The sequence below is a fragment of the Sminthopsis crassicaudata genome, chromosome 1 (assembly GCF_048593235.1).
Source record: "Sminthopsis crassicaudata isolate SCR6 chromosome 1, ASM4859323v1, whole genome shotgun sequence".
In the NCBI taxonomy this organism is placed as follows: Eukaryota; Metazoa; Chordata; class Mammalia; order Dasyuromorphia; family Dasyuridae; genus Sminthopsis; species Sminthopsis crassicaudata.
Genome location: NC_133617.1, coordinates 49,274,794 through 49,302,694, shown reverse-complemented (window position 1 = coordinate 49,302,694; position 27,901 = coordinate 49,274,794). Strand labels below are relative to the sequence as shown.

The window sequence follows — 27,901 nt, the reverse complement described above, 5'->3', positions numbered from 1 at the left end:
TGGGCGGGGCCTCTAGGACGAGGGGCGGGACTACGGATGCGAGCCCGCCGGCGTCCGCGTTCCCAGGCGTTGCCTCATTTTCCTCCGTCACCGCGTTTTACGCGTGCGCTCCCGAGCCTGTCTTCCGCCGGCTCTTATAGCGGCCGCGGCCGGAGTCCTGGAGGGATTGAGTGACCGAGCAGCGACCTAGCAAACGGGGACGTGGGCCGGCAGCTTGAAGTCTTTGGGACACCGACGTCGCAACATGGGGGTCCCGCTGTTGTGGCTGCTGGGGGCCGTGTTCCTCTGTGCGCGGGCCACCTCCGGAACCGGTGAGCGGGGCCGGGGCAGCCGGGGTCCCCACGGCCCGGGCTCGGGGGCCGTTGGGGGTTCAGGGGATTCAAGCCGGGCTCGGGGTGAGGGACTCGGGCTGAGGTATTGAGGTTCTGAGCCCCCGGGGAGGGGTATGTGCTGAAAGATTAGGACTCAAGGGCCCGGAGGGAGGGCTGCAGGCTGGAGGAAGCTCACGGGTTCGGGGGAGGGGGGCGGCTGCAGCTTGGCGGCTTTGAGGCCCAGGGTTCGAGGCTGGGGAATTGAAACTCAAGGGGCCTGGGGGGAGGGGTGCAGGCTGGGAGCCTGAGGTTCGAGGGGCCCGGGGGTGGGGGGGTATAGGCTAGAAAATTGAGCCTCCTGAGATGGAGGGAGGGTCGCGAGCTGGGGACTGGAGACCCGAAGGAGCTCCATGAGGAAGAGAGGAGCGCAGACTGGAGGTTTGAGCGCGGAACGCGAGGGAGAGAGGGGAGCGAAAGGTCCCGGAATTGGGGGCGGGAAGGGAGAGATGAGGCCGGGAGGTAGGGACGGTGGTGGGGGTGGTGAGGCGGGGCCAGGGCGAGGCTCTGGCTGGGAGGACGGACGTGCCCCGGAGCTGGGGTCCTAGGGGGGATGGGGGGCGCGATGGCGGAGGGAGGGCTGGCTGGTTAATTACTGGCGGGAGGTGGAGACGGCATGGTGTGATCCTGAGGAGTGGGGGAGGGCTTTGGGGCTGCGGAGATGGGGCCTTCCCTGGCTGGGAGAATTTGGGGAGAAGTGGAGTTCAGGGTTGGAAAGCCGAGCAAAGATCTCTGACTTTCCCTTCGGCTCTCCAGGACTCTGGATATTTTCCACCACTCCTGGGCTATCTCGGTGTAGGCCCGGAGCTATTCTATTCATCTGATTTTATCTAGGGTGGTAAATGTTCCTATGAAGGGAAGGAAATAAGTATCTTTTCCTCAGTTTGATTCTGCATTAAAACAACATGGCAATAAAAGTTTTAGCTACAAGTTTGTGGGCTTAATGTTGTGCATTTTGATAGAGAAGTTCAGCTTGACTATCATGCGCTAGGGGAAGAGTTTGGGGGGGGAGTGAGTCTTCATTGTAAGGTATTTTTGCTTTCTGAAGTTTAAAACCATAATCTATCATGAATGACAGCAAATAATAGCACTTGGGTGTCTACGTACATCCACATGGAAGGTTTGGAATAAGCTGTAACTTTGGAGGGTTTTCATAAAGCCCTTTTTCTATAAGAACTGAATTGCACGTGTTACTGTTCTCCCATTATAAAGAAAACTGACTCAAGGTGAGGGAGTAATCTGCTGCTCAAGGTCATACAGCTACTAAATGTTGGAACTGGAAAATTCCTGCCTTCTACTTAAATGTTTTTACCACAACACAATGCTGCAATTTCTGTTTCTAATGTTTAATTTTAATATTCTAATTATTACTGTTTCTAATTATCTTTTTTCCCCACTCAGCTCCTTTTCTTTATTTCATAATTTAAAACTATTCCAATGCTCCTTGTCCTGGATACCTGTGAACCAAGATGAGATCAACAAAAAGGTTGCACCTTTATTTCCATTTATTATAGCCCTGGAAACCAAAGCTTTCCTATGATAGAGATTTTACTCTTGTATAAATTCATTTTTAACTTAGGTTGTGTGCTATTTTTGCCACATAGGCTTGTTTTTAATGAAATTTTATTTTCAGTTATGAAACATTCCCCCATTTCTTCAAGAAAATAAAAAATGTGATTAATAAATCTTTCAAAGTTGTCATATATTAATAATGTTACATAGTATAAATTATTCTGGTTCTCCTCACTTCATTTTACATCAGGGCTTCTTAAAATTTTTCTACTCACAATCCTTTTTCACTTGATGAATTTTTACATTACCCTGGATATATATATATATATACATATAATTATATAGGCATATAAATCAATCACTTGCTGATGATAATTTTGTGCCACTTCTCCCCCATATTCAGTTCCGTTTCCCCACATGGGGTCTCAACCCACAATTTGTTTACCTCCATCCCACAGTTACATGAAAATACTACTTTGTTCAGCCATTCTTCAGTTGATGGGCTCCCCTGAATTTCCAGCTTTTTGCCCTTAGCAAAAGCTGTTATAAATATTTCCTATTGTGTTAGCCTCTTTGACTTATGTTTTGTGCCATAGTCAAACAATTTGCAATTTCAGGAAAGAGGGAAAACATTTTTCATTCCATTTGAATATTTTCCCCTTCTTGAGTTGGTTGATCTGCTTTTTATTCCCTTCCTCACCTCAGGGAAAATTAAAATTTAGTCCATTTAATTGATGGAGGATGGGGGTGGGTGAGAACTTGGAACTCAGGACTTGGGGGTCAAGAGAGCTTGCTAGAGTCAGATTGCTTAAATCAGTTTTTGTTTTTTTGTTTTGTTTTTTGTTTTTTGTTTTTTTAATAGCTCAGATGCCAAAAAGAGAATTTCTTGATCTGACTTTCAATCTTGTTTTTGTGTGTCTCCCCCCACCTCACCCCCATTTTTTTGCCCTAATCTTGCAGTGTAATCAACTCGTACTAGTTTTCTTGAGGTGAATTATTTTCTTTTTCTACAAAGAATTATAGAATAAAAGCCTGGGGGAATCTTAGAAGTCATTTTATCCCTCTTGTTGACTAATCCTGACTTTGGCTGCCAGGTATTACAGATGGTTTAGTATCGCACATTCCTTTTTGTCATGGGGGTTTTATGGGGAGAGGGCCAGAATGGGATTGTTAAATATATTATTTTTGAAGCTTCCTTTATTCTCACATCTAGCTCTATTGGTATAATTTAGCCAGTTTTCTAGGAAGGAACCCTGTATTATATCTGAAAGATTCAGGGTTATGCTTCAAGGGAGCAGAGGGTATGGAGTTTGGTCTGTTTTCCCTCACCTGTTATGGACTATCAGTTAAATTTTGGTTACAATCCAAGCTCTCTGGGCTCTTTTCTTCCGCTGGAGCAGCAGGTAGTATCTGTTTGTAGGTGAAGGTGACTTTACTTAGATCATGTGGTTTCCTTAGGGTAGAGGATCAAGGGGCAGTAGTATTAACTTTTAGACTGATTTTGGAAAAGAAATTTTACATTCCTGGTGCTCCTAGTTGCTGGGGAACTTTATACTTTGTACTCTGTTAATATTATCCAAATTATAACTGTATACTATTTGTGGTTGGTGGTAATTTATTGCTTCAAGGATCCTATATAAAGCCAGGCTTGGATCATTGTAAATTCTTCCTGAATAGTGATAAATGGTGTGCAATAGATATTTCATACAGATTTTTCAAATTTCGCATGTGTTTTCCATAATATCTTAGGTTAAAAGATTTTATTTAGGGTATGATTAATATAATTCCTTCCTGTAGATAAGAAAATTTAGGCTGAGAGTTTTTGACTTGCCAAAAGTCATATGATGTATTAGTAAAAGAAGTAGGATTAAAACCCAAGACTCTTAGTCAAAAGCTTTTGTTAAGCATGACCTGTGTGTTGGGCATTATGCTAAGTTCTGGGGAAACAAAGAAAGGAGCTTCTTAGAGGAGCTCACCTTCTAATGGGGGGGGCAACATGCCAACAACTCGGGGGCAATCTCAGGATGAAGATACATTAATGGAGACCTGATCAGGTTTCTTGCAGAAGGTGGGGTTTAGCTAAGATGGGAAGGAAGCCAGGAGGCTGAGATGTAGAATAGAAATAGTGAGAAAGGAATGGGCACTTTGCTAAATGCTTTACAAATATTATCTCATTTAATCCTCACAGCATCCCTTTGAGGTAGATTATGGGGAAGAACTTTTCAGGCATGGGGAAGAACTTCTCCAGCCTAGAAACCACCAGTGCAAAGCCAGAGTCTGGATGGAATGTCTTGTTCCAGGAATAGCAAGAAAGCTGCTGTCACTGGATTGTAGATTGTGGGGATGGGGGTGTAGGATGAAGTGTAAGGAGGAGGGAAGGGGAAAGGGAAGAAGGAGCCAGATGGCCTTAAAAGCCCAGGGAGGTTTAATTTGATTCTGTGGATGATAGGGAGCTATTGAAATTAGAACATAGGGAGTGACATGCTCTTCATGCAGCTCATTTGGACAACTGAGGGGAGGATAGACTGGCATGGAGAGAGAGCTGGACTAGCCATCAGAAGAAGTGATGGCAGTTTCAGAGAAAGAAAGGAGGAGGATGAGAAACTGCAAAATGTAGGGTTAACAGGACTCTGCCCACATTGCTTTTTTATGCTGAAAAGCTCTTCTCTGAGCAGCTTGTAGATACCTAGAAGCAGGCCAGCATTCTTTCTCTATTATGAATGTGACCTTGGGCTTGTTTTCCTCAAAGGAATCCTTTCTTTAGGACCACATCCAGTTGCTTCTCATTTTTGGTTCCAAAAAAAAAGCTTTCCAAAGCTTGTACAGAAGCATCTGTAATCCTTTTCAAACCAAGGCAAAACTAGATACAGGAATGATACAGGTGCTGGACTTGGCAGACAGGAGATCTAAGTTAAAGTCTAACCTCCACCAGGAATTACCTTGTGTGACCTTGCACAAGTCAATTCACCTGTTTGCCTCAATTTCTTCAACTGTAAAATGGAGGTCATAATAGCACCTACCTCCTAGGGTTGTTGTGAGGCTAGGATGATGTGATAATTGTAAAGTGCCTAGCCCAATCCTGGCACGTAGTAGGTGCTATATAAATGCCAGCTATTAGATAGTTGAGAACTGATTAGTATTAATCTGCTAACAGATGCTGGCTGCTTCACTGACTCCAGGAGACTGTTATAGAATCTCTTGATTTGGAATGAAATCTGTGAAAGGCTTAAAGGCTTGATTCTCTTGAACCCTTGAGCATTCACTTTGTAGATTGTGGCTTATCCTACTACCAGACCCTTTCTCACCCATCAAAATATTTGTGCAGGCTCACTTGTATGTATGTATGTGAGGTGGAATATCACCAAGTTCTTTGATCCTTCTGTTTCTCCTTCATATATCCTCAGCTGAACTTGACATACCTTGATATTCTTCCAAATCTGTATTTCTTTGCTTATCCTGCTGTATATACATACCTCAGGCCTGGGACAGATGCCTTGCTTTCCTTAGTTTCCTTTCTACCTTCTTATAACAATCACAAAATTACCTTTTGCAATCCTGAAGCTTTAGCATTTCTAAGACCCATTCTAATTCCACTTCCTCAATGAAGTTTTTCTTGCTTTCCTTGCTCTTTTTTTTCCCATACATCATCCCAAGCTGAAAACATTCCTTCTTCCTTAGTTATCCTAACACATGTAGCTTTGCTCCTCTTGTGCATTTATCACATTCTAATTTGTTATTTCTGTATCCTCCTTTCCTATTAGCTCAGAAGGAAGAAGCCATATTTTATTCATCTTTATTAATATTCAGCATAGTGTATTGCATGTAGAAGGTATTTAATGTTTATTTAATTGAACTGATTAACATTTGGTTTCTTGAAGTTAATTCACTTTTCACCTCTTCCCCCACCCCTTTCTATGGAGCAGGAAAAATACATAATCAAGACTGTTGTCTATGGCTGAACCTTGGTTCATCTAATTTTATGGCTTGAGGCAGCATTCCTTGGGGGACATAAAAGAAAAAGAAAATGAGCTTAAGAACTCCATTTTTGCTTAGCTCAGACAATGATTGGCTCACTCTGAGAGCATAGATCTCTTCAGCCTTGTCAACTGTTACACAAAGTTTGTAAACTCAATTCTTCAGATGAACTGTGTCTTTGCATCTTAGGCTTTCTGGTATGCTGCTATTAGCCTTTAGGGCTGTACTTCTTGGACAGGACTTGGAACACTGCATGTACATACACTATTGACGTTGTAAATTTCTGAAAATTTTAGTTCTTTCTGGGATATTTGAGTTGAAATGAGTTTAGTTTAGTTTTTTGTTTTTAATGGCGCCATTGGAAATTCCCAGGCCCAAGCAACTCTTTAAGGATTTAGAAATTTCTTTGGTTTCTAAGTGAATGACAGCTGCTATTTTCAGAGGGGTTCCTGGGTACTCAAGCCCCTTAAAAGCCAATATGTTGGTCAAAATTATTGTTGCTAACAAGCCTTAGACTGAGGGTCAGGAGGCCTGGGTTTTTGCTTTGTCTTTACAAATAAGTGACCAGATGACCTTTATCCTGGGTTCTATCTTGGTAGCTGTCTCAGACTGAAAGCTGGAGCTGGTAGAGGTTGGCTTAGTAAGATAGTGAAGCTTGATGTTTTTGTCAGATACTTAATTAGAACATCTATTAATGACTGTTGGATTGCAGTAAATTAGTATACTTGGCCAGATACCAAGTTTGTGTTTTGTGCTAGTTCTTTATCTTTTCTGGACTTTGTTATTACAGTGATTAGTTTAGATGTAATTACTTGGACATTCTTTACTTTTAAGCTGCAGCTTGGACAGTAGGAAACAGTTTATTTGTTGCAGTTGTGATCACAGGAAGAAACTTAATTTCATTTAGTACCTGTCAGTACACTGACATAATTATAGATACTAGTGACCTTTTGGTAATATTTGCCTTACATGATGTTTTTATAAATACATTTGGATAGTTTATATTTTAGAATAATGTGCCAAAGTTATCTGATATATTTAGGGAGGAAAGAAAAGAAATTTAAGTTTATAAAATTAATAAAAATTAACTTCTATTCTGTACTTTTCTTTTCCCAACATCGCCCCATCCTGCTTTTTTTTTTCACCCCTGACTAAAGTGGTTTGATGCAGACAAACTGCCATAGTAAAGACGAGTGTGAAGCTGCTGTTTTTTGTTTGCAATCATTAGTCTTTTTAAAATTACTCACAAAAAAGTTCTTCAAAACTATGTTCCCTAGTTAGAGAAATGTCTTCTATTGTTTGTATTGTATTCTTTTTTTTGACAATGGTTCATTAACTTTTGTCACTTTGTGAAGAAGGTTCATCCAAATTTCTAAAATAACAATTGATTTAGTTAAATTTGATAAATAAAAACAACTTTTGGACATCAAAATAGTTGGTAACTAAGAAGCAAAAAATGCATCTGTATAGTCAAAATAATGGTGATAAATTCATGTGTCTAGACTGTTTTACATTTATGTCATGTCTTAGAGATATTGTTGATCCTTAACCTCTCTGTGAGATAGGACAGATAGTTCTCATTTAGAACTGAAAATCTAAGCTTAAGAAGCAAAGTGACTTATCCAAAGTCTCCTCAGCCAGTGAAAAACTGGGCCCAGCTCTTCTGAATCCTGATTCTACTGCCCTTTCTTTATCACATTGCTCTTTAGAAAGAATGACCATACCTGCAAAACAAATTTTTTTTTTTAAATGGAGATTATGTTAATCCCCCGGTTTATCCACTCATAATTTATGAGAATTAAGGGTAGGGATGCAGGTGTTCCCCAGGCCAGGGAATTTCCAATATTTTGGATCTTGGGATATTTTCCTTTGCAGTCATTAGTATGGGGAACTGGTTTTAGAGAACTGGCTTTCTTTGAGTTGTTTTTGTCTTTTTTTTTTTTTTTTTTTTTTTTACCTTTTAAACTAACATTTGCAATAATACCTCTTCAACTCATAGCTGGCTTTATAAAATCACCACTATCCAAAAAGAAATTGGTGGAGGACAGTGTGGAATTACATTGTGAGGCAATTGGCAGCCCCATCCCAGAGATCCAGTGGTGGTTTGAAGGAAACGAACCTAATGAGGCCTTCTCCCAGCTGTGGGATGGCGCTCGGCAGGACCGCGTCAGAATACATGCCACCTACAATGAGCTTTCTGCCAGCACTGTCATCGTCTCTAACCTCACAGTCAGCGACTCGGGCACATATGAGTGTCGGGCCAGCAACGACCCTGACCGCAACCACTTATCGAGGAGCCCCAAAGTCAAGTGGGTTCGTTCCCAGGCGAATGTAATTGTCGTCGAACGTGAGTGGCCAGGCTGAAGCACTTGACCAGACTCCGCATCTCTCTGGATGTCTGAAGTTTGCAGTGCACCACCTCCCACCTATGCCCCGTGGCTTTCTGAAAGCCCATTGTCCCTCCTCACTTCCCTGCTTTGGCTTTGTAGACCCGAGAAACTTCTTTCCTCCTGTGAGTCTCCCTCTCGTTCCCTTACCACTGAGGCCCTGCTCAAAAAGGGTTGTGTGACTTTGATATAAAATGCTCCTGACCATCTTGTGCTGGATTCCAAAGGCCTAGAAAGGTTCCGTGCCCCAAGTCCTGTTCTGTGTTTGCAGATTTCAGAGTCTGTTATGAGGGCTCTGTTTTAATTACTAGCAAACTCCTTTTGTTTTTTCTTCTATGAATACTTCGCCTTACATTCAAAGGAATCCTGCCTTTTCCCAGATGATACAACCGTTTTTGAAGTGGCCATTTCTGTGTTACACCAGTAGATCATAGTTCTTGATGTTGTGAACCAACCTTGCATACAGAGCTGAAAGTCTAGGTTTTGAAGTAGGGGGGTTTCCCTAGTATTGGATCTATTCTAAAAATAGGTTACTGCTTTGGGAACATTGTATACTTTGAATCTTATTTGATTTCCTAACACAGCTTTTTGATATTCAAAGCTGTTGTAGCCAAATGACTTAAAATGTTTCCTTGGCCAATAATGCAAGCCCAAAGGTGGGGCTGTGCCAAAGTGGCCAAAACGAAGAACATTTTTCAGCCCTGTATGAACAGTTTGTTGGGTAGCACCAGGATGACCTGGGCATAATAGGAGGGTAGATGTATATGTTATAGTGATCATTTGTGGGGAGAGTTTAGCTTCAACTTAAGGAATTTTTTTTATTATTTCAAAAAATCTTAAGAGTTTTGAGAGCAAAGACAATTTTTAGTAATAATTAAAACATAATTAATGCTTTAAGGTTTATGAAGTGTTTTGCATATTCTTAATTTGATCAACATAATCATTTAAGGCACACCTGGTGTCATTTCACACATGAGAAGCAAGCTGGGTCCCATTTTCATGTTAGGTTAATTTTAAGAGTTTCTAAATCTAAAATAAAATGGATGTATGGCTATTAATATATTGTGAACAAGGATGTATTAGAGGTATAAGTAAAATTTTTTTTCTTGAGGATATACCTAAGAGAACGACTAGAAATGCTATCTGCCTGTGAAGAAAATAGTTTTTTATATGGTCTCTATTCAATACTTAGGTCTCTTAGATTTCAGCAAAGTCCATATTTCTCTCTTGCTCCATAAAGTAGAAAACTATAAAAAATTATTAGGGGATGAGCAGGTAAGAAGGAAAGTGGGAGGAAAGAGAAAAAAAAAGCAGCTTTAAATTTGACTAGATGGTGGTTTATTCCCCCCGATTCTTTTGTTACTTTAAAAAAAACCTCACATTTCTTTTTTTTTTTTTTTTTTTTTTTGTAAAAATGTAGGAAGTCACGTTTGGACAGCTGTAGATGTTTCTGCCCATAGAACACTCCTGACCTGTAAATTGAATAAAACTTCAACTCAAATTCAGGGTCATCGTTGGCTGAAGGGTGGCAAAGTGTTGAAAGAAGATACATCGGATAGTACAGTCACAGAATATGAGTAGGTATTTCTTAAAATTAATCTTGCTACAGAAGTAATATTTCTCTGTTCTGTTCCTTTTTTTTTAAGTTATAAATGAATATCTTTAAAACTTTCCAAAATATCTATTCCTATACCCTTTTTATTCATCTTCAATCTCATACGCACCATGGGTAAGAATGACTGTGTGGCTGGTTGTGAGAGTTGAGACTGTTGAGCAAGAAAATGAAAGGAAAAGGCAGGGGATCAGAAAATTTCTTGGCTTTCAGAAATAATGCCAGCCTCTCTACCAAATCCATACCTGAAGCATCTTGGAAAAGCCACTTTCTTTTTTTAACAGATTGACTTAAGCCACCCTGCCCTTTTTTTTAACAAGCATCTGCTAGTCCAAGCACTGGATCTAGTTTGACTGGAGTTTCTGCTCCTTAAGTCAGGGGTTGTTAACATGAAAAGACAACTTTTATTGTATGAGATAGTAAAACTTTAGCCAGATCATATGCTATATATTAAAGAAGATTGATTGACTTGAAAAGTGTCCAGTTGAAACATATCCCATTACTGTGCTTCTTAAAAGGTGTGCATTGTCTTTACAATGAGGTGATGTGACTTCAAGGAAATAATCTTGTTAAAAATAGAAATGAGAGTTAGCCTAAACTCTTATTTCTATTTTTAACAAGATTATTTGCATGGTAGATTAGTGTAACAATAATTATAATCACGTATTGTCAAGGCTGGTGCACTATCCTTGTCAAGGCTGGTGCACTATCCTCTGCGCCACCTAGCTGCCCCCTGCGTTATCTAGATTTGAACAAAGGGCCTAGTAATCTGTCCGTCCAGCTATTTGTGTGGACAGGGTAGATGTGTTGGCCAGACAATATAACGTAGTGAGGTAAAATTTGAACTAGTTGAATGACTAGAAGAGTCATTAATAATTGTCTGCTTGAATTATGTCTCTTTCTATCAGTGACAGTGATTTGGATAAAGGTATAGGTGACATGCTCATCAGATTTGCAGATGACAGAAAACTAGGAATATGGTTGGAGATTCCAAAAGATGGTGGAGATACTTAAACTGGAGGCACTCAGCTCTTAATGAAGATAATGGCTAACAGGACTAATTGTACTTGGGGGTTACATTGAGAATCATCATATCCCCGACAAGGAAACCCCTAGAATATAGTGTTCAATTCTGTCATTTTAAGGAGACTTTGGTGAGCTGTGTGACCAAGATAGTGAAGGGTCTAGAGATCATAAGAAGATTGATTGGAGAAATTGGACATATTTAGCTGGACTGATTTCAGGTATTTGGAGGGCTATGTTACAGAAAAAGGATTAGACATGTTTTGCTTGGCTCTGGGGACAGAACTAGGAACAATGGAAAGATGCAGATCCAACTGTAAAAAACTGGTCTGCCTAAGGAGAAAATGGTTTCACTATCACAGAAGTCCTCAAAGGTGGAATAACTACTCATTGTTCATGGTATAGAGCAAGTTCTTTTTCTGGTACCTATAAGAATTGGGTTTGTGAAGTCCCTTCCATCTGAAATTCTGTACCTGGGCCATACATAATTTTAAATTGGAACAGAATTTAGTCACTGCTTCCAGTATTGGGGAGGTCAGTCCTTTAAGAATCAATCCTATTTTTAGTGCTTTATTAGCTCTATATTGATCTGAATTTTCTTTCCTAGTGAAATACCACCGCCACCCCCCCACCCCCCACCCCCAGTCCTGATCTTAGTTCCCACAATTGTACATATGGAATCTTTCCCCTTGAGCAACTTTCTGGATATTCGAAGACCACAAATGTATTAAATATGCCTGGTTTTTTAACTATTCCTCATAGAATATGGTTTAACATTGCTTCCACATTCCAGTCTTTTCACATTCCAGTTTTCTTTATTGGTATAACTCTAGAGCTTTACTATGGGCCCAACTTTAAGTACCTGAATTTGAGCTTTATGTGTCCATGTGTCTTTTCTAAGCTGCTAAGAAATGTGAGGTTTAACACTGCTGAGTGCCCTCAAGTTTTGTACTGTTCCCTTCAGCTGAGGGCCTTGTCTCTTTACTGAGAAATTATAAGCTATTTGCCCTGGGTTCCCTCTTCTCATAAACACTGGATATCATCCCACACCCCTTTTTCCTTTACTCAGGTCTCTTATGAGGTGCATCTCTTTTTTTAAGCTTTTTATTTTCAAAACATATGCAGAGATAATTTTCAACATTTCACCCTTGTAAAACCTTGTATTCTAAACTTTTCCCTTCCTCTCACTCCCCTCCAAGGAATCTGTTAAATATGTGTGATTCTTCTGTACACATTTCCACAATTAATCATGGTGGTGCCTCATCTCTTCACTAAAGTCAGTCCTCCTCATATGCACCTTAATTCCTTTTTCTGTCTTCTCCAGTAAATTGCTTCCCTGCTTTCTCCACATCCCTTCTCTCTATAATTACTCTCTATAATCACTGTGCCAAAATCTTCCTTCAACTTTATCATCCTCTTTTGTTATCATCCTACATTTCTCTTTTTAGTTGAAAGCCTAGGGGGGAAAAACATCCCTTTTGGTGTCCCTTGAGGACACGGAAGCAAAATGGAAAACACACGGATCTGAAGCCAGAAGCACTGGGTTCTAATATCACCTTTGACACTTTCTGCTACTACCTCTGTGATCTTGGGCAAGGCACAATCTCCTCGATCTCAGTTTCCTCACTTCTCTGAGGAAGGCATTAGCCTTATATGGCCTCTGAAATCCCTTTTGGCTCCAGGTATGGTAATAGGCTGTGATTTTTTACTGGATTGTCATCTGTCTCACAGATCCCTATGTAACTGTAGTTTAAAGCTCCCTTCTGAGCTCTAGTCTCTCTGCAATTGGCCCTATTAGCTCCTGTGAATTTAATTATCTTTTCTACAATTTCCAGCCATAGAATCTATTCTGAGCTTCTGTTCCCCATTACCAACTAACTTGCACAATTCTTACTAATTGTCCCTTCTTGAATTCAGCCTGTCCAAAATGAAACTAAATATCTTTTCCTTGATCCCTTCCTATTTCTCTTGAGAACACCACCAATCATCCAGCTTTCAGAGCCTTGGTGTCAACTTTGACTTCTCATTTTGAGGGAGTTGGGGGTGGGGGTAATAGGGTTAAGTGACTTGCCCAGGGTCACTTAGCTAGGACGTGTTGAGGCTGGATTTGAACTGAGAATCCTCCTGACTCTGGGTTGGCACTCTAGCTCCCCAAATTCTCTCACTTAGCACACAGCATGTGTTCATTCTGCTGTCAAATCTTTCTCTTTAACACATCTTTTGTATTTGCCTTCTTTCTATACACATGGTTGCCACCTTAGCTTAGTAGCTTTTTGCCTGTACTATTTCAGTCAGTCTCCATAAGTCTTCCTGCCTCAAGTCTCCTCACTTCCTGAATCTGCCACATGATTGCTAAAGTAACTTCCCTTAAGTTCAGGTCTGCATATGTCTCTTCTGTGCTCACTAAATTTCAGAGTTTCAGGGGTTTCCTTTTACCTCTTTAAAGCCTTTTGTAATCTACCTTTTTATGTCTTATTCCCTTATGTTTGGTGTGGGCCAGCAAATCCACCTTGCTTTTCTGTGCTTTGGCACACATAGTCCTTTTCCACTAGAATATGGTTCTTCCTTATCGCTATCTCTTAGATTTTCTACTCTGATTTTTCCTAATCTCTGTAGTTGCTAAGGTTCTTCCCTTCAAAAATCATAACTACTTTACATATTCTTAGAAGTATATGTGTTGTCTCCCTTAATATAGACTATAAGCCCATTTGAGAATAAATACTATTTCATTTTTCCTTCTAGTCACAAAATAAATGGTTAACAGTTATTGATTGGTGTATAAAGGGAATTTTTTGGATTAGTGGGACAACTAAGTTTGAGAGTAAACTCTTGACCCTAATCTTGTTAATGGTATGCATTGTTGCCATTTTGAGGATTTGGGAGTATTTTGTCTGTGCAACTCTTTAAGGAAATCTGTATTTCCAGTTAAACCTCTCATAGTTAACTTTCCCAAATGTAAATAGCTATTTTGTAGAATGGTGAGAGCTGGGCCTACTAATGGGAGTACTAGCCCATTAAAATACCATAATAAGTTTTTCCTTCTCATTACTATCAGTTCCAGCTGGTGTTCCTGAGCCAAAGCGTCCTGCCTTCGAGTAGAAGAGTTGATGGGCTTCACTCCCTCTCCTCCCTTCCCTCCCATGGCAACAGGGAAGCAAAATGAGGATTAAAGTATTTATAACCTGGCCTTCCTCCCATGACCTCAATTCCTCAGCTGAGTGGCTTTTGGGAAGGGGGCAACTTACCCATCTGGTAGAATTAACAAACAAATAATTGTGATCAGTGTTATGACATAAAAGACTCAGCTCCTTACAGTGAAGGGCCTTGAAATTACAGAATCAAATGTTTGTTTTTGTGTTTTTTTTTCCTCAATAGTATTTTTCCAAATACATGTAAAGAATAGTTTCAGCATTCATTTTTTAAAAATTTTTTTATAATTATAACTTTTTTTTTGACAGTACATATGCATAGGTAATTTTTTTTCTTTCTTTTTTTCTTTCTTTCTTTTTTTTTTTTTTTTTTTTTTTTTTTTTTACAACATTATCCCTTGTACTCCCTTCTGTTCCGAATTTTTCCCCTCCTTCCCTCCACCCCCTCCCTTAGATGGCAGGCATTTCCATACATATTAAATATCTTATAGTATATCCTAGGTACAATATATATGTGCAGAAACCAAATTTTGTTGTTGTTGTAAAGGAGGAATTGTATTCAGAAGGTAAAAATCTGGGAAGAAAAACAAACAAAAAAAATACTCACTGTTTACACTCATTTCCCAGTGTTCCTTTTCTGGGTGTAGCTGATTCTGTCCATTATTGATCAATTGGAATTGGATTAGCTCTTCTCTATGTTGAAGATATCCACTTCCATCAGAATACATCCTCATATAGTATCATTGTTGAAGTGTATAATGATCTCCTAGTTCCGGCATTCATTTTTGTAAGATCTTGGTTTCCAAATTTTTCCTCTTCCTCCCTTACCTCCCTCCCCAGATTTTTTTTGAGTGTGGCTACCTAATACGCTAAATTATGTCATGTCAAATACTCCACAAAAACTTTTAGGGGTTTTACTTGAAATTTAAACAATAAAAGTTTTTGGATGGTCATAGAGAAAGTAACTTAATTTTTCTTGTAAGAAGAACAATATTGGTCATTCATGGAGTGAATGAAAAGTTTTCTTAGCTTAGAGGACTGGTTAGTTGGCTGCAGGGCCTATTTTGGTTTTCAGTCCTGTAACCTAAGGGAAATGATTAGAAGCAGGATGGTCATCAATACTGATGTAGTTCTCCAAAGATTACAAAACTTTTTACATATAGTATCCCAGAAGATCTCACGAACAACCCTTTGTAGTAGATATTTCTGTATGAACTCCATTTTATAGGTGAAGATCTGAGGCTCAGGTCAACTGACTGTCTTTTCTCCATCTCTGACTTTTCATCAATTTAGTTTTGCTTTTCCAAATCTCTCTAACTCTCCTTGTGGCACAGCTTGAATACTATTTCCTTTTCCTGTCACCCTCTTTCTGAAACCACTTCCTAGTTTACTTTTCATTTATTTGGAAATACTTGCCTGTATGTATAATATTCCCTCCCTCTTCCTTCCCCCCTCAAAAAAAATTTATAAAAAGTCACTTGGAGCAACATTATTTAACTCTTTCCTTTGTCTTCCTGCCTCGTACAGAGTTTGAGAGTATCAAAGGCAGGATTTTAAACATAGATTTTTGTATCAATTTGCTTTCTTGAGTGCAGTACTAACCAGCAACACTCCCCATATCTATCCTTTGAGTTCCCTTGTAATTGACTGTACCTATCTGTTCTTTACCTTCATCACCTTATACTTGTTTCTTCTTGCAGGGTTTTGTCAGATGATAAATCTGGGGAATATCAATGCGTTTTTCTTCCAGAACTTGCAGGAAAGGCTGATGTACGAGTAAAAGGTAACATCTCTCACTGGACAAGAAAAGTAACTATAAATGTAAATTTTAATTAACTAAATATTTTATCGGAGGTTAAAGGGTTGAGAGAATCTGGAAGGAGTCTCTAAGAAACCAAAGGGAATGTTTTGGAAGGAGTGTAATGAATATTTTTTAAGAGAGTGTTTCAAGCAGATAACTTAATGGTATCCTGATGTTTGTAGAGTTTCTAAGTGCCCTTTTGGGTAATCTTTCACATGGTTCTGGTTCAGATGAAAGGCCAGTTCAGCCCACTGGGAACTCCTACATTGAACCTAAAGCTACCTGATATCAAGGAAACAAAATCAAACCTTCAAAAGACTTCAGGAGACCATATGTGAAAATTACATTTTTTTCAATTAAGAAAAAACTTGGGAGAGTTTTAGATAAATTGCTTAATGCCCAAATGTGCAATGGTGAATTTCTTATAGAAAACTGAGTAGTCACTCAAGTTGTTATTCTCTTTCTTAGTAAAATAATTGTTACTTTAGAAATAAAGGAACTTATTGTTGGCCATTTTAAATCTCTGTAAGCTTTGTCTTGTGCATGCTCTTATATAGGAATGAATTTTTTAGGAATGCTTTGCAGATGACAAAGTTTAACTTGATTAGGTCCAGTAGCATTCTTTCCTTAGATGAATCAATGGAACACCACCCAAGAAAAACTGGCAAAATGGAGTAAGACGATTACATGTGTAGAGCAATGCATAAAGCCCTTGTTGATCAAAGAGCAAAACCACGAGAAAAGGATTGAGTTTGGCATTTGGGTATTTCATGTTAGAAGTACATTTGCCACTCTTGCTTTACCTGTATTATCTTGTAAAGAACAGAATTATCTTTTGTGAGATTGAGATACCAACTGCATAGAGGTAATTGAAGTTAGGGGAGTTAAAAAAAAATTGCCAAGGGAAAAAGTAAAAGTGGGCCAACAAGAAATCCTTAGGGAAAACCCCCATTAAAGGTTTGGGAAAAACCAAGGCAGAGTAATTAGAAGGAAACAAGAAGCAGGAAATGAGGTCTTTGTGCTGAGAGAGGAAAGTCTTTTCAATGGGGGAAAGCAGTCAGCTGTTCTGAAAACTACAGAGAGCAGAGACTAAGGATGAAAAAAATTGTGGTACTGGAGGCAGAAATCCAGATTGAAATCCCTCCCTGTTTTTAATTGGGCTTGGGAGGGACAGAAGGAGGAGTGCCAAAAAAAAAAAAAAAAAAAATGAGCCCCTAAAACATTTTTTAAGGGAACAGAGGAATTCAGGAGGAGGGGGACACAAGCAGGACAATTTTGAAAGTAACAGGTTGACTTTATATTAGTCATTAAGAAGAAATAGATTTCTGATTTCATAAACTTCCTTTTTGTGATCTACTTTGTATATGGCAGTGTTACTGTTTTTTAATGTTAAGTTCAGGAGTTGGGGTGGAGTAGGCGGGGTAGAAATGATTATACAATTGCTAGACCAAGATTCTGATGGAATCAAGAGCACAGGTCTCACAGTCTTAGGTGAGTCATAGAGATAACTGCCTCTATATCAAATGGCTGAGGACAGTATTGGGATTACTGGCAAAAAAAAAAAAAAAGTCTTTATTCCTTAATTAGGAATTAGGAGTAGAGTAGAATTGCTGAACAGCAGTGAGTGTTTAGCTGAGGTTATATACCAAGAATTTGGCGCTAAACTCAATTTACCTTAGCAGTCATTCTCAACAGCCATATAATAGGACTAGAGAAAACTTTTAGGGGTTACTTTTGTGCGTGAAAAAGAAAGAATTTCTCCTATCAGATTTGCTAAAAGGTCATTGTGGCAAAAGGATCCAAGAATAATAACTAGTGAATTGTTAAAGTGGCAGACCTTGTAGTCACAGCTGGACAAGGAAACAGGTGAAACCAAAAAAGAGGAACAAGATAAAAAATAAAAGATTGTGATTAGAGTTTTGTGTGAGAGGTAGTAAGAAAAGCATACTTGACAGGGATGGGACACAGTATTGAAATAGTTAACAAGCATTGAGTTTTACTCTGTTTATTCAATCTTGGAAGTGGTGTGATTCTGAGAGTTGATGAGGTCCAGAGTATGTCCATGTCTGTGTGGCTTAAGGCAGAGAAGTAGTGAGGAAAAAAAAAAATTGAAATGCCCACAGATGATGGGAAATGGTGATTCGTTTAAAAGTTAACCTGGAAATTAGTAAATACCCAGCCAAAGTAAAAGGAGTGGATATGTCCAGGACCAAAACACTGGAAAAAGGGGCATTGAATGGCAGTGAAAATTTGTTCAAATACCATGGGCAATGTTAGTATCAAGCTTTGATAGTAAAAGCATATCGTCTTCCTTTCAGTTAACAATCTGTAAATCCCAGCCCTTCTGTTGCCTGATTTTATGTGAGTGTGTTCAGGGAATGCCTAAAGGACTGTAAATTGTTCTAGAGTGTCTCTTGTAGCAGCACAATGTATTTATCAGGGAAAAATTAAAGTTTGCAGTTATAAAGCAGTTTTGGTAAGGAACAGTGGAATGGGCTCAATGCTTACTGAACCAGGGTGGTGATGGGACTGGATGGGAGATGGAGTGGGCATGTAGGTGAGAGGGTAGAGGGTTCAGGAGCAGAATGTAGGGCATCCCCTTCTCCTAAGGCAGGATCACAGACTACACTCTTATTAGAGAAGCTTTGCCATTAATCTAGTGCAGAACCTGAGGGAGAATTCTGAACTTTGAACTTAGCTAGTGGTGAAGATGGAGTTGTGGCTTGCCTCTAGGGTATCACTGCTGACAAATTTGGAGGTCAGAGTCTTGGCACCAAATGATTATTTTTTAAAATCTCATACTTTTCCTCCTTTAGGTCCCCCAAAGATTGTGGTTAACAAGAAGTCAGAACATGGGAATGAGGGAGACTCGATAACTCTTACATGTAAGAGTTCCTCTTATCCCTCCATCAGTCATTGGACTTGGTACAGACAATATGAATCTGGAAATATGGTAAGTAGTCTCATCCTGGATATCTGTGAATTATTCATAATCTCTTTGGGGCTTTGAGCCTAGGCAGGGGCAGGTATCTCCATTTTACTCCCCAGAGAGCAGAGGTTCAGCTCACACAGCTAGTTAGTGACCTGGGAGGAGTGGGGGAGGGGGGGTGTATGTTAGAGTAGCACAGATTCAGATTTGGAAAGAACTGCAAAGGCTGCCTTTTACCTCTCATGTTTCTGATGAGGAGTCTGTGGCTCAGAAAAGCTGTAACTTGCCCAAGATCTCTCAGGTAGAAAGTACAGGGCAGAGCTGAACTTGGAACCATATTTTGTGACTTCACATCTGACTCCGCTTTCCATTGTGATGTATGTGCTGCCTCTTGGGAATGCTGGCCTGCCTCTGGGACAGCACTTTCTCTTTGATGATAACTCCTCCTTCTTTACAGAACATTGTAAATGGTAGTGAAGGGAGGTACTTCATAACAGAGACTCCTGAAAAAACAGAGCTACAGATTCAAGCAGCGGATTTGGAGAAGGATCCTGGAAAATACATCTGCAACGGCACTAGCTCTGAGGGCTCTGATTCTGCTGAGATTACTGTGAAGGTCCGCAGCCGTCTGGCTGCGCTCTGGCCCTTCCTGGGCATTGTGGCCGAGGTGCTGGTCCTTGTCACCATCATCTTCATCTATGAAAAGAGGAGAAAGCCTGATGATATAGAAGGTAAGACTAACCTGCTGATTCCTGATTCCTAACAAGCTGGAAAGGGAATGTTAGGGGGAATTATCAGTAGAGTATTTATAAAAACCAGGGATCACATAGAAGGCTTTTGATCTAGACCAGCATTTTTCATAAGCAAAACTATCTTTCTGGATGCTGTTAAAAGATGCAGAGATGAATATACTCTATCTTATGTCAATCTATTACTTGAAAAAAGATCTCATCTTCAAAGGGCTTGGAGGATGCAGAGCAATCAAAACAGTGGTCCAAAAGTAGAAGCACAGACAACGGGGAAGAAGAGGGGTTGTGGGATGGGAAGATCAGTGGCTGAGCCATCAGCAGAGAGATCCTAGGGTTCTCATTCACCCTTGTGATTGCACATAACCTTTTTCTCTCTGGCTGACAATTTCCCCATTTGTAAAATTAGATGCTCTTTAAAGCTCTTTCTGGTTCTGACATTCAGTGTTTTATGTGCTTAAGTTCCTTCTAGTTCTAATATGCTTTGGTTTTGTTAAGTACTAGTACTGGGCAAGTGATTTTTAAACTCTGCTTAAATTCTGTCCCTGATATTTTTTTTTTTTTTTTTTTTGCTGAAAGCCTATGCATGTATTGAAGCTTCTGCAAAATATTTCCCCTGCTTGTTTCCTGTTCTTTCATCTTTGTTATTTATCATAGTCCTGAGGGCTTATACATGACTAAAGCCAGGCTGCCCTCTGGCAAAGATTAATATGATGAAAAGAAGTCTGGGCAAAAGGTTATAAGTTTGGGTCTTGTCTCAGATTTTGTGTACTTGGGTTAAGTCAGTCATTTTTTGACTCAGTTTTGTTGTCAGTAGGAAAGCAGCAGGTGCCTCAGTGAGGGTTCCTTCTCTTTGTAGGATAGGCCTAAGCTGTAGCAGAGGATTATGTTAAATCTCAAGGAGGAACTGGCCTTCCTTCTTCATAACCTCAAGAAGGACTTAATTTTTATTTTTAAGGTTATTAGACTGATATGTCAGGATTTTAGTGTCTAGATTTTAGCAAAGTATCTGACAAAGTCCTTCTGAACAAAGGTGGGGCTTTGTGGGTCAGATGATTATAATACCTGGGTGGATTTATAGGTTTTTTAAATGTCCAAATCTGTAGTTGGATCTGCGTCTTGGAGTTATCTCTAGCATTGGGTCTATTATATTAAACATTTTTATCATTATAAAACTTTGGAATTTTAGCAAAGATTTGAATTGAATGTGAATTGGCAGTGTTGCATGGCCACAAACATTCTAAAGAAGGCTGCTATTGGAAGAATAAGGAAAATGACAGCCTTGTGTCTTCAACATTGGTCAGACAACATCCAGAGCAGTCATACTGGAGTAGCTTTTTTTCAGAGAGATGTTAACAAAGAAGAAAAATAGATCAGAAAATGGGTAAATAGGGGATGGGGGGTGGAAGTGGGGAAATACAAATGAAAGCTAGATGAAAAATAGGAAGAAAATAAGAGCAGAGAAGTGGGAAGGTAATTGTTGTCTTCAAGTGTCTAAAGGTATCCTAGACTTGAGTTTTTGTTTCTAATTCAGAACAATAACTCAGAAGAGGGAGTTAAATTTAGTCATTAGATGCCCCTCACTGTTCTGGATTGGCTCAGTAGAGTGAATTAACTTTTACCTGGAAGCATACATGGAGGGACTAGATTACTACTTGTAATGTTGTTGTGAAAGGAGATTCTCTATCAGGTAAGAATTAGACAAGATTACCTTTGGGTCCCTTTAGCTTTCAGATTTTTCTGTTCTAGGACTTCTTCCCCACATGTGAGTGACAAAGTCTCCATCTTTCACATGCTTGGGGTCTGAATATCTAACAAGTTTGTTTGGGGTGGAGTGGGGGAAATCGGAAAGTATAAAGGGAGGGAAAAGGGGAGGACCTATCTACATTTACCCTTCTGGACCATCTTATTTGGGAGTTAAGGGAATGGGTTAACTTTAACTGAATAAATTATGGTACTTTTAGCAGAGAAAAATCTATTAGGCTAGGGATGTCAGAATTTCTAGAATTCCACCAACCTTTCTATAGAAGGGGGCTACTCCTAATTAGACTCTTAGTTGCATAAGACTTCAATTCTAAGTGTTGGTTGTTTTGTTGTTGTTTTTTTAAGGGTATTGCCCTGTTCATAAATTATTTAGTAGTTGACAGTTTCTGTGTTAAATTAGCCATTTCTAGTTCTGTGGAGTTTGTTGTCAGAGGTTGATAAGATTAATAGTCCAGGTTAGAGTGATCACTGCTTCACTTTTTACTTGTTTTCTCCTTCTTGCTTCTGCTGCTAGCTGAACCCTCACATGGTAAGTGAATGGCACCTCCATTTGTCATTCGGCTTCAGCCATTTCATCAGCTGTTTTAAGTCCTAAGCATGAACTAAAACTTTTTGCATGACTTCTACATTGCTGAAAGCATTCGCTTAACTTGGGAAACCTGAGCCAAGCCAGCTGTTCCCAGACTGCTTGAAGCATGAACGACACAGGCATCCTGTCCTCCCCACTTTCCTTGTCTGCATGTTTCTGGCATTGGGAATCTCTTAAGATTCACTGAAAGCTATCCTCATAGTATGAGCACAGAACCAATTGCCTCCTCAGAGATATCCACAATTCTAACTCTTCTTCCCCTTTCTTACTCATTACTTCCCATTTCTTACTCATGAGCTCTGAATACCTCCCTTACCAGCACATCCAAAAGTCCCTGACAGTGTGTGTTTCCTCACATCTCTCGTGGGTTCTGGGTGTCCTGTCCTGTCCTGTCAGCATGGAATCATGGAGGCTACATTTGCATTGTGTCTTTGGGACCTGCTTTGTCTGTCTTCTCTGAAAAAGAGAGAAGCTCCATTTAGCTTCCTTCTGTCCTTTTGGAGATGACGTTAAAAATGAGTTCTATTTAGAAGCAGTTGGAAGGACTTGGGGATTGTTTAGTCCAATTCCTCCATTTTTTCCCATAGGTCTTAGACCTAAAAGAAATCCTAGATTTTTATGAAGAAAAATGAGACACCAGATAAGGGAATTGATTTGTCCAAGGTTACATAATATGCTCAATATAGAAACATTTCAGAAGCTGTTGGCATGAAGTGTCTTTTCTCGGGCCATACATCAGGTAGCTTCTTGGATCTTGTGACTGCTTTTTCAAACACAAATTCATCATAAGAGCAAGGCCTCTCATACATTATGGAAAGAAGGCTGGACCAGAAATACAAAGACCTGCCTTCCAGTAGGAGCCCCTCCTTGGATTCCCTTCCTTTCTGGACTTCAGATTACTTATTAGTAAAATGAGAGGATTTTGGACTCATGATCCTCTACTGTCCTTTTCCACTCAGATTCTCTTATAATTGAGGTGTATGTTCTTGGGTGAGCTTGTCTCATTTACTTGGAGCTGGGAAAATGAGGATATGTGGTAGAGCTGATGATTAATAGAAATAGGACAGCCATGAACTAATTCTAATGCTTTTAATTTTTCTCTCTTCATGGTTACCCCTTGCCTGAGAAGATGAGGATGGCGGGTCTGCCCCACTGTAAGTACTGATTTCAGCCTGCTAATCATAATAGTTATAAGTGGGCAGGGAGCCACTTTTTATTTGGGGGCTGGGCCCGTGAAGATAGAGCATTTGTGTTCTATAGCAAGGAATAAGAATATCATAACTAGTAAGAAGTGAAGATGTTTCTTGGGTAATTTTAAGTATTTAAGGACTACTCATTATTGACTCACATGCTTTTGGTGCATCTTTTTAGTGCATTTAGATTCACCCATTTGAGTTGGGCAGCTAGCATTTATTATGGTTTTATAGTATACCAGGCACTGTTCTATGGGGGGAAAGAAAGTATTGGGAGACTAGAAAGATGGGAAGAAGCCAGATTCTGAAGGACATTAAAGGCCAGACAGGATTCACTTATTTAATCCTAGAGGTAATAGGGAGCCACTGGAGTTGAGAATGAAGTGGGAGTGATGAGGATATGATGAAGTCTGTCCTTTGGGAAGATCAGTTTGACAGCAGAGTTGAAGGTGCATTAGGGGTAGGGAGGGACTTGACAGGGAGGCCAGCTAGTAGGCTGTTGCAAAATCTAGGCATGAGAGGATGCATGTCCACACGTAGGAAGACAGAAGGGAGGTATATGCAAGCAATGTGGCAAAGGTAGAAACAACAGGACTTGACAACTGATTGAAAATAAGGGATTGAGGGGCAGCTAGGTGGCCACAGTGGATAGAGCACAAGCCTTGAATTCAGGAGGACCCAAATTCAAATCTGGTCTCTGGACACTTAACACTTTCTAGCTGTGTGACCCTGGGCAAGTCACTTAACTCCAGCCTCAGGGGAAAAAAATAAAATGATGGATTGAGAGAGACTATTCAAAGATATCACCTGAGTTGCAAGTCAGACAGAATCAGGGAAGCTAGGAAGAGGGGGAGGATTTGGAGAGAAAGGGTTGCATTCACTTTTGAATAGGTTGAGTTCAATATCCAATACAAGAAGTCCAGGAGCCATTTGAATATAACTGAAAGTTAAGAGAGAAGTTAATGTTGGGACAGTAGATCTGAAAATCCTCTTGCATTGAGGTGATAATTAAATCCACGAGATCTGATGAGATCACCAAATGAAGAAAGTGGAGAGGAAGTAGAGAAAAAGGTTCAGGACAAAGCACAGTTAGCAAGCTGGATGAAAACTCAGCAGAAGAGATTGAGAAAGTTTGGTTATACTGGGAGAGCAGGAGAAAGAATATGAAGAAGGTGAATAGACCATTTTAGAGGCTGCAGAAAGGTCAGAAAGTCTGAGGACTGAGAAAAGACCAATAAATCTGATCATTAAAAGCAGTTTGGGTGGAAAGTTGGGGTTAAAAACCAGACTATAAAGATTTAAGAAGAAAGTGAAAAGGAAAGTGCAGGTAGTGATGGTAAACGGTTTTCTCGAGGAGTTTAAGCCACAAAAAAATAGAAGAAATATAGGCCAGTGGATGTTTGGCTCCCTGCCCAGGCTTCCTCTTTTCCAAGTATGCCAAGAAGTTCTCATCTTCTGTCTTTATCTTCCTAGGAAAAGTGGCGTGTCTCCAAATGACAAAGATAGACAGAACGTTCGTCAGAGAAATGCCAACTGAGCGAAGGTGAGATTCTTTCTCTCTAATAAGTTGAGAGTAGTGAATGAGAGTTGATTTCAAAGCCTGCCACATCAGCTTGCTCTCTCCACTGGTATCTACCTTCTCACTAGATCACTGTCTAGTGTGATATTTAAAATGTTCTTTATAAAACTCAATCACTTTCTGCAATTCCAGATTTATTAAGGGTTAGGACATCTGGTCAATTTTTCTCATTTTATAGATACACAAAAACCCTCATGTAATGGGAAGGTCCTTGATTGCTGCATTTTGAGTTGGCCCTGGCTCAACTTTGGGGTAATCTGGGGGCAAATTAAGCTTCTGTATTTGGGCCTTAGCCTCCTCAGCAAGAAGCTTGGACTAACTAGAAGGATCTATAAAGAATTTTCTAGCGGCTCCCTTCCCCCCCCCCCCCCCCCCCCCGAAAAAAAACTTGTGATTCTAGATTGTGTCCCTTTGGGACGTGTTACTCTTAAATGTTTTCCCCTTTTTCTTCCATAAATTTATAATCATAACCACATTTATAAATCAGTTACTGATCTTGGTTCAAGTAAGTAACCTTCCTTATCTGTAATAAAAGGGAGTAAGCTTAAACACTCCAAGACCTTCCCTGCCCAGCATTGTGGTCTGCCTTGACATAGGTGTTTCCTGCTTTTTGGAAATCTCCAATATTTAGCTTTGTACCAGTAGGGAAAAGAGAAGCTTGAAGTAAAAGTTATTGGCTTAATTCCAAGATATTGATGTAATTTGTTTTGGTTTAGGTCTAACTTGAGCTGGGACTCCTACATGAGGATGTTCCCCCTCTCAATGGAGGACACCCCCTCCTCTACAACTTGGGAGGAAGGGAGGTTCTGTGCCTAGACTACTGAGAGGGAATGGCACTTTGAAGCCAGTCGTATCTGGCTTGAGGCTTAATGAGAGAAAGAAAAAAGGGCAAGAGAGGGGAGCTTGATGAGTTATTGTGATTTATTCAGCTTTTGATTTACTTGACATGTTTGGTTTCAGTCCTGGTAAATTAGGGATGGTGTTTTTCTTTGCTCAAAGTCCTTTAAAGTAAAAAACCTTGTTCTTTAAAAAAAAAAGTCTGTTACTCACAGACCAGGCACGTGTCTGTTGTATAAAATGAAGTGATTCTGTGTGTCCGTGTTCTTTATGAATGGAAATAATGGCTCACAGAAAGGGCTTTTTACATCTCACCTGTGGAGCTCAGACAGAAATCTTGAGAAGAGGTTCTCACAAGGATGCTTGGGCTGCATATGACTCCTGAGCCCTCCGTCCAGTACACAAGGAGCATAAAATAGGCATTCCTACAAGCTAACAAATAAATAGGAAGAGCTGGGTTCTAGTCTTTGTCCTACCACTAATATGCCATAAAACCTTGAGTAAGTCACTGGACCTGGATCTCTGTTTCCTTCCTTATAAAATAAAAGTTGGGAATTGGGAGGACTTTATTTTTCTTGGTGGTATAGCTAGTAATAGGTCCTTTTCCATCAGAAGTCTCAACTGATGGATTTGCAAACCCTTTCCTCTTATTCCTTGTGGTTTCAGATAATTAGTATTAGAAAGCTGGGAGTGAAGTAAGAATGGCCCAAAGCCTAACTTTGTAATGGAAAAAGCCCCAAGAAATTGTTTTCACTGTTTTCTTCCTTAGGTGACTTCTGATGAAGACCTTGCCTGGACGGATATGTGTGTGTGTTTCTTTGCAATGTAGCATGGATTATATTCCTAATGTACCTTGCAAAAGTCCAAGTTGTCTTCACCAAATTATAGCAAACTAAGTTGTAAATTCAAGTACTTTTTAAAATTGTTGGGGGGGGAGGGTGTGGGGTTTTTTTATGTTTTTGGTTTTTTTTCTTTTAGGGTTTTGTTTTGTTTTTTTCCCTCTACATGTAAATTTTTGTCCTTTGGCCACCAGTCAGTCTGGTCTTCGGCATCAGTCCCTGGGGATGTGGGGTAATAGATATCTCGGCCTGCGTGCTTGTCCTCTTCTGGATTTCTCTACCCTTGTTCTGGACAAGTGAGTCACAGAACTGGGGAGTGTTCTCTTGGCAGGAAGAGTCCTTTCTTTTTTTAGAGGCCCAACTGCCAATGAGAGAGAAGATTCCATAGTGGTTGGCCACGAGTTCTAAGAGTAGAGTGTGTAATACTGTCTTGTGTGGGAGGAAAGTCCAGTGGAGCAGAATAATTAATCAAATGAGGTGGCTTTAAAAATGGGTCCTGCTAACCTGCCTGTCTGAAGCAATTGCTGTCTTGTCTTTAAAAAAAAAACAAACAAACTATTTAAAGCCACAAGTATTACTTGTTTTTCTTGGGAGAGATGTTCAGATGACCTTTTCTGGGTGACAAAATCTGACCTCAGTGGTTAAGAATAAGTGATGGGCAAGTAGCTACAAAGGTCCCTCTCATGTTCCCTGAATGTTCTCCCTGGCAGTGTGCCCACACTCTGAAAGGTCCCTTGCTCCTTTGGTTCACAGTGTGACCTCTGATGTCCCTGCAGGGAAACCCACACCACCTGCTTGACAGATATTTGAGTGTGGTTATATTGATCTCGATGTTCCGAGCTTGCCATTCATGGCCTTTTCTTCCAAAATGCTACCCTCCAGTTAGACCATGTAAGAAACGGAATCTGAACTCTAGCAAGGGTGACTGTGATAATAACTTATTGCACAGACTTATTTAGTATTGTGGTAATATCATTGGCACAGGGGAGCCAACCACACAGTAGGTGACAGGACTGTTGTGTTTTCATAGACTAGATGTGCGTATATGTGCACGTGACAGGCAACAGTAAAGCCTATTCCACTTGAAATGTTGGCTCCTCGTCCCCATTGGCTCGAGGAATCTGCGGGTGCATAAATACATGTGTAGTCTGTGCTGATTGCCAGTGTTCCTCTAGTATTTTGAGACACCCCTGCCTGTTAACATTTCATCAATAAACACATTTTTCCATTTTCCAGCTTGGTGTTCTGTATCTGATTGGCTATTGGATGGAATTTTTTATTTTAAGAGCTTCTTTGAGGCATAGAGGCTACAAAGACAATGAAACAGCCCTTATTTTTCAGAAATTTACATCCTGCTGAGAAGACAAAGTTTAGGGCACTGAACCAGGAAAATCAAAAAGGGTTTCTGTGGGAAGGAATACCTGAGATGAGTTTCTAAGGGGCAGCAGAGAGCAGGAAAGTGCCTCCCCCACTGCAGAGAAGACAGAGCAGAAATGGAATATTTGGAATCTCAATGCATAGTTCAGGACTGGAGCTCCTATTTTGTCTCCCAGCCATCTGCACTAGTCAAGGATCACCTTTTAGGAGGAATGTGCATA

General features: G+C 40.0%; 1 protein-coding gene across 6 annotated transcripts; it reads left to right on the top strand.

Annotated features, from left to right (window-relative positions):
* BSG (basigin (Ok blood group)) lies at positions 1-27,538 on the top strand. Of its 6 annotated transcripts, none has more exons than XM_074301996.1 (9): positions 6-311; positions 9,663-9,819; positions 15,727-15,809; positions 18,644-18,780; positions 19,214-19,487; positions 21,781-21,795; positions 22,985-23,009; positions 24,522-24,591; positions 26,234-27,538. In XM_074301996.1, the coding sequence occupies exons 1-8, from the start codon at positions 245-247 to the stop codon at positions 24,583-24,585; spliced, it is 822 nt and encodes a 273-aa protein (XP_074158097.1). In that variant the 5' UTR covers positions 6-244; the 3' UTR covers positions 24,586-24,591; positions 26,234-27,538. The 6 variants fall into 6 exon arrangements, with proteins under 6 accessions (XP_074158104.1, XP_074158097.1, XP_074158110.1 ...); XM_074301979.1 differs by lacking the exon at positions 6-311 and adding an exon at positions 7,632-8,202; XM_074302003.1 differs by lacking the exon at positions 21,781-21,795 and having other exon boundaries at positions 1-311.
* Positions 27,539-27,901: the final 363 nt, after the last annotated feature.

Excerpts from the sequence above, each read along its gene's own strand:
- BSG (XM_074301979.1), top strand. The coding sequence starts at position 7,647 with ATGAGAATTAAGGGTAGGGATGCAGGTGTTCCCCAGGCCAGGGAATTT. Across the intron at positions 8,203-9,662 it reads GAATGTAATTGTCGTCGAAC|GAAGTCACGTTTGGACAGCT; the intron begins GTGAGTGGCCAG and ends GTAAAAATGTAG. Across the intron at positions 18,781-19,213 it reads AATATGAATCTGGAAATATG|AACATTGTAAATGGTAGTGA; the intron begins GTAAGTAGTCTC and ends CCTTCTTTACAG.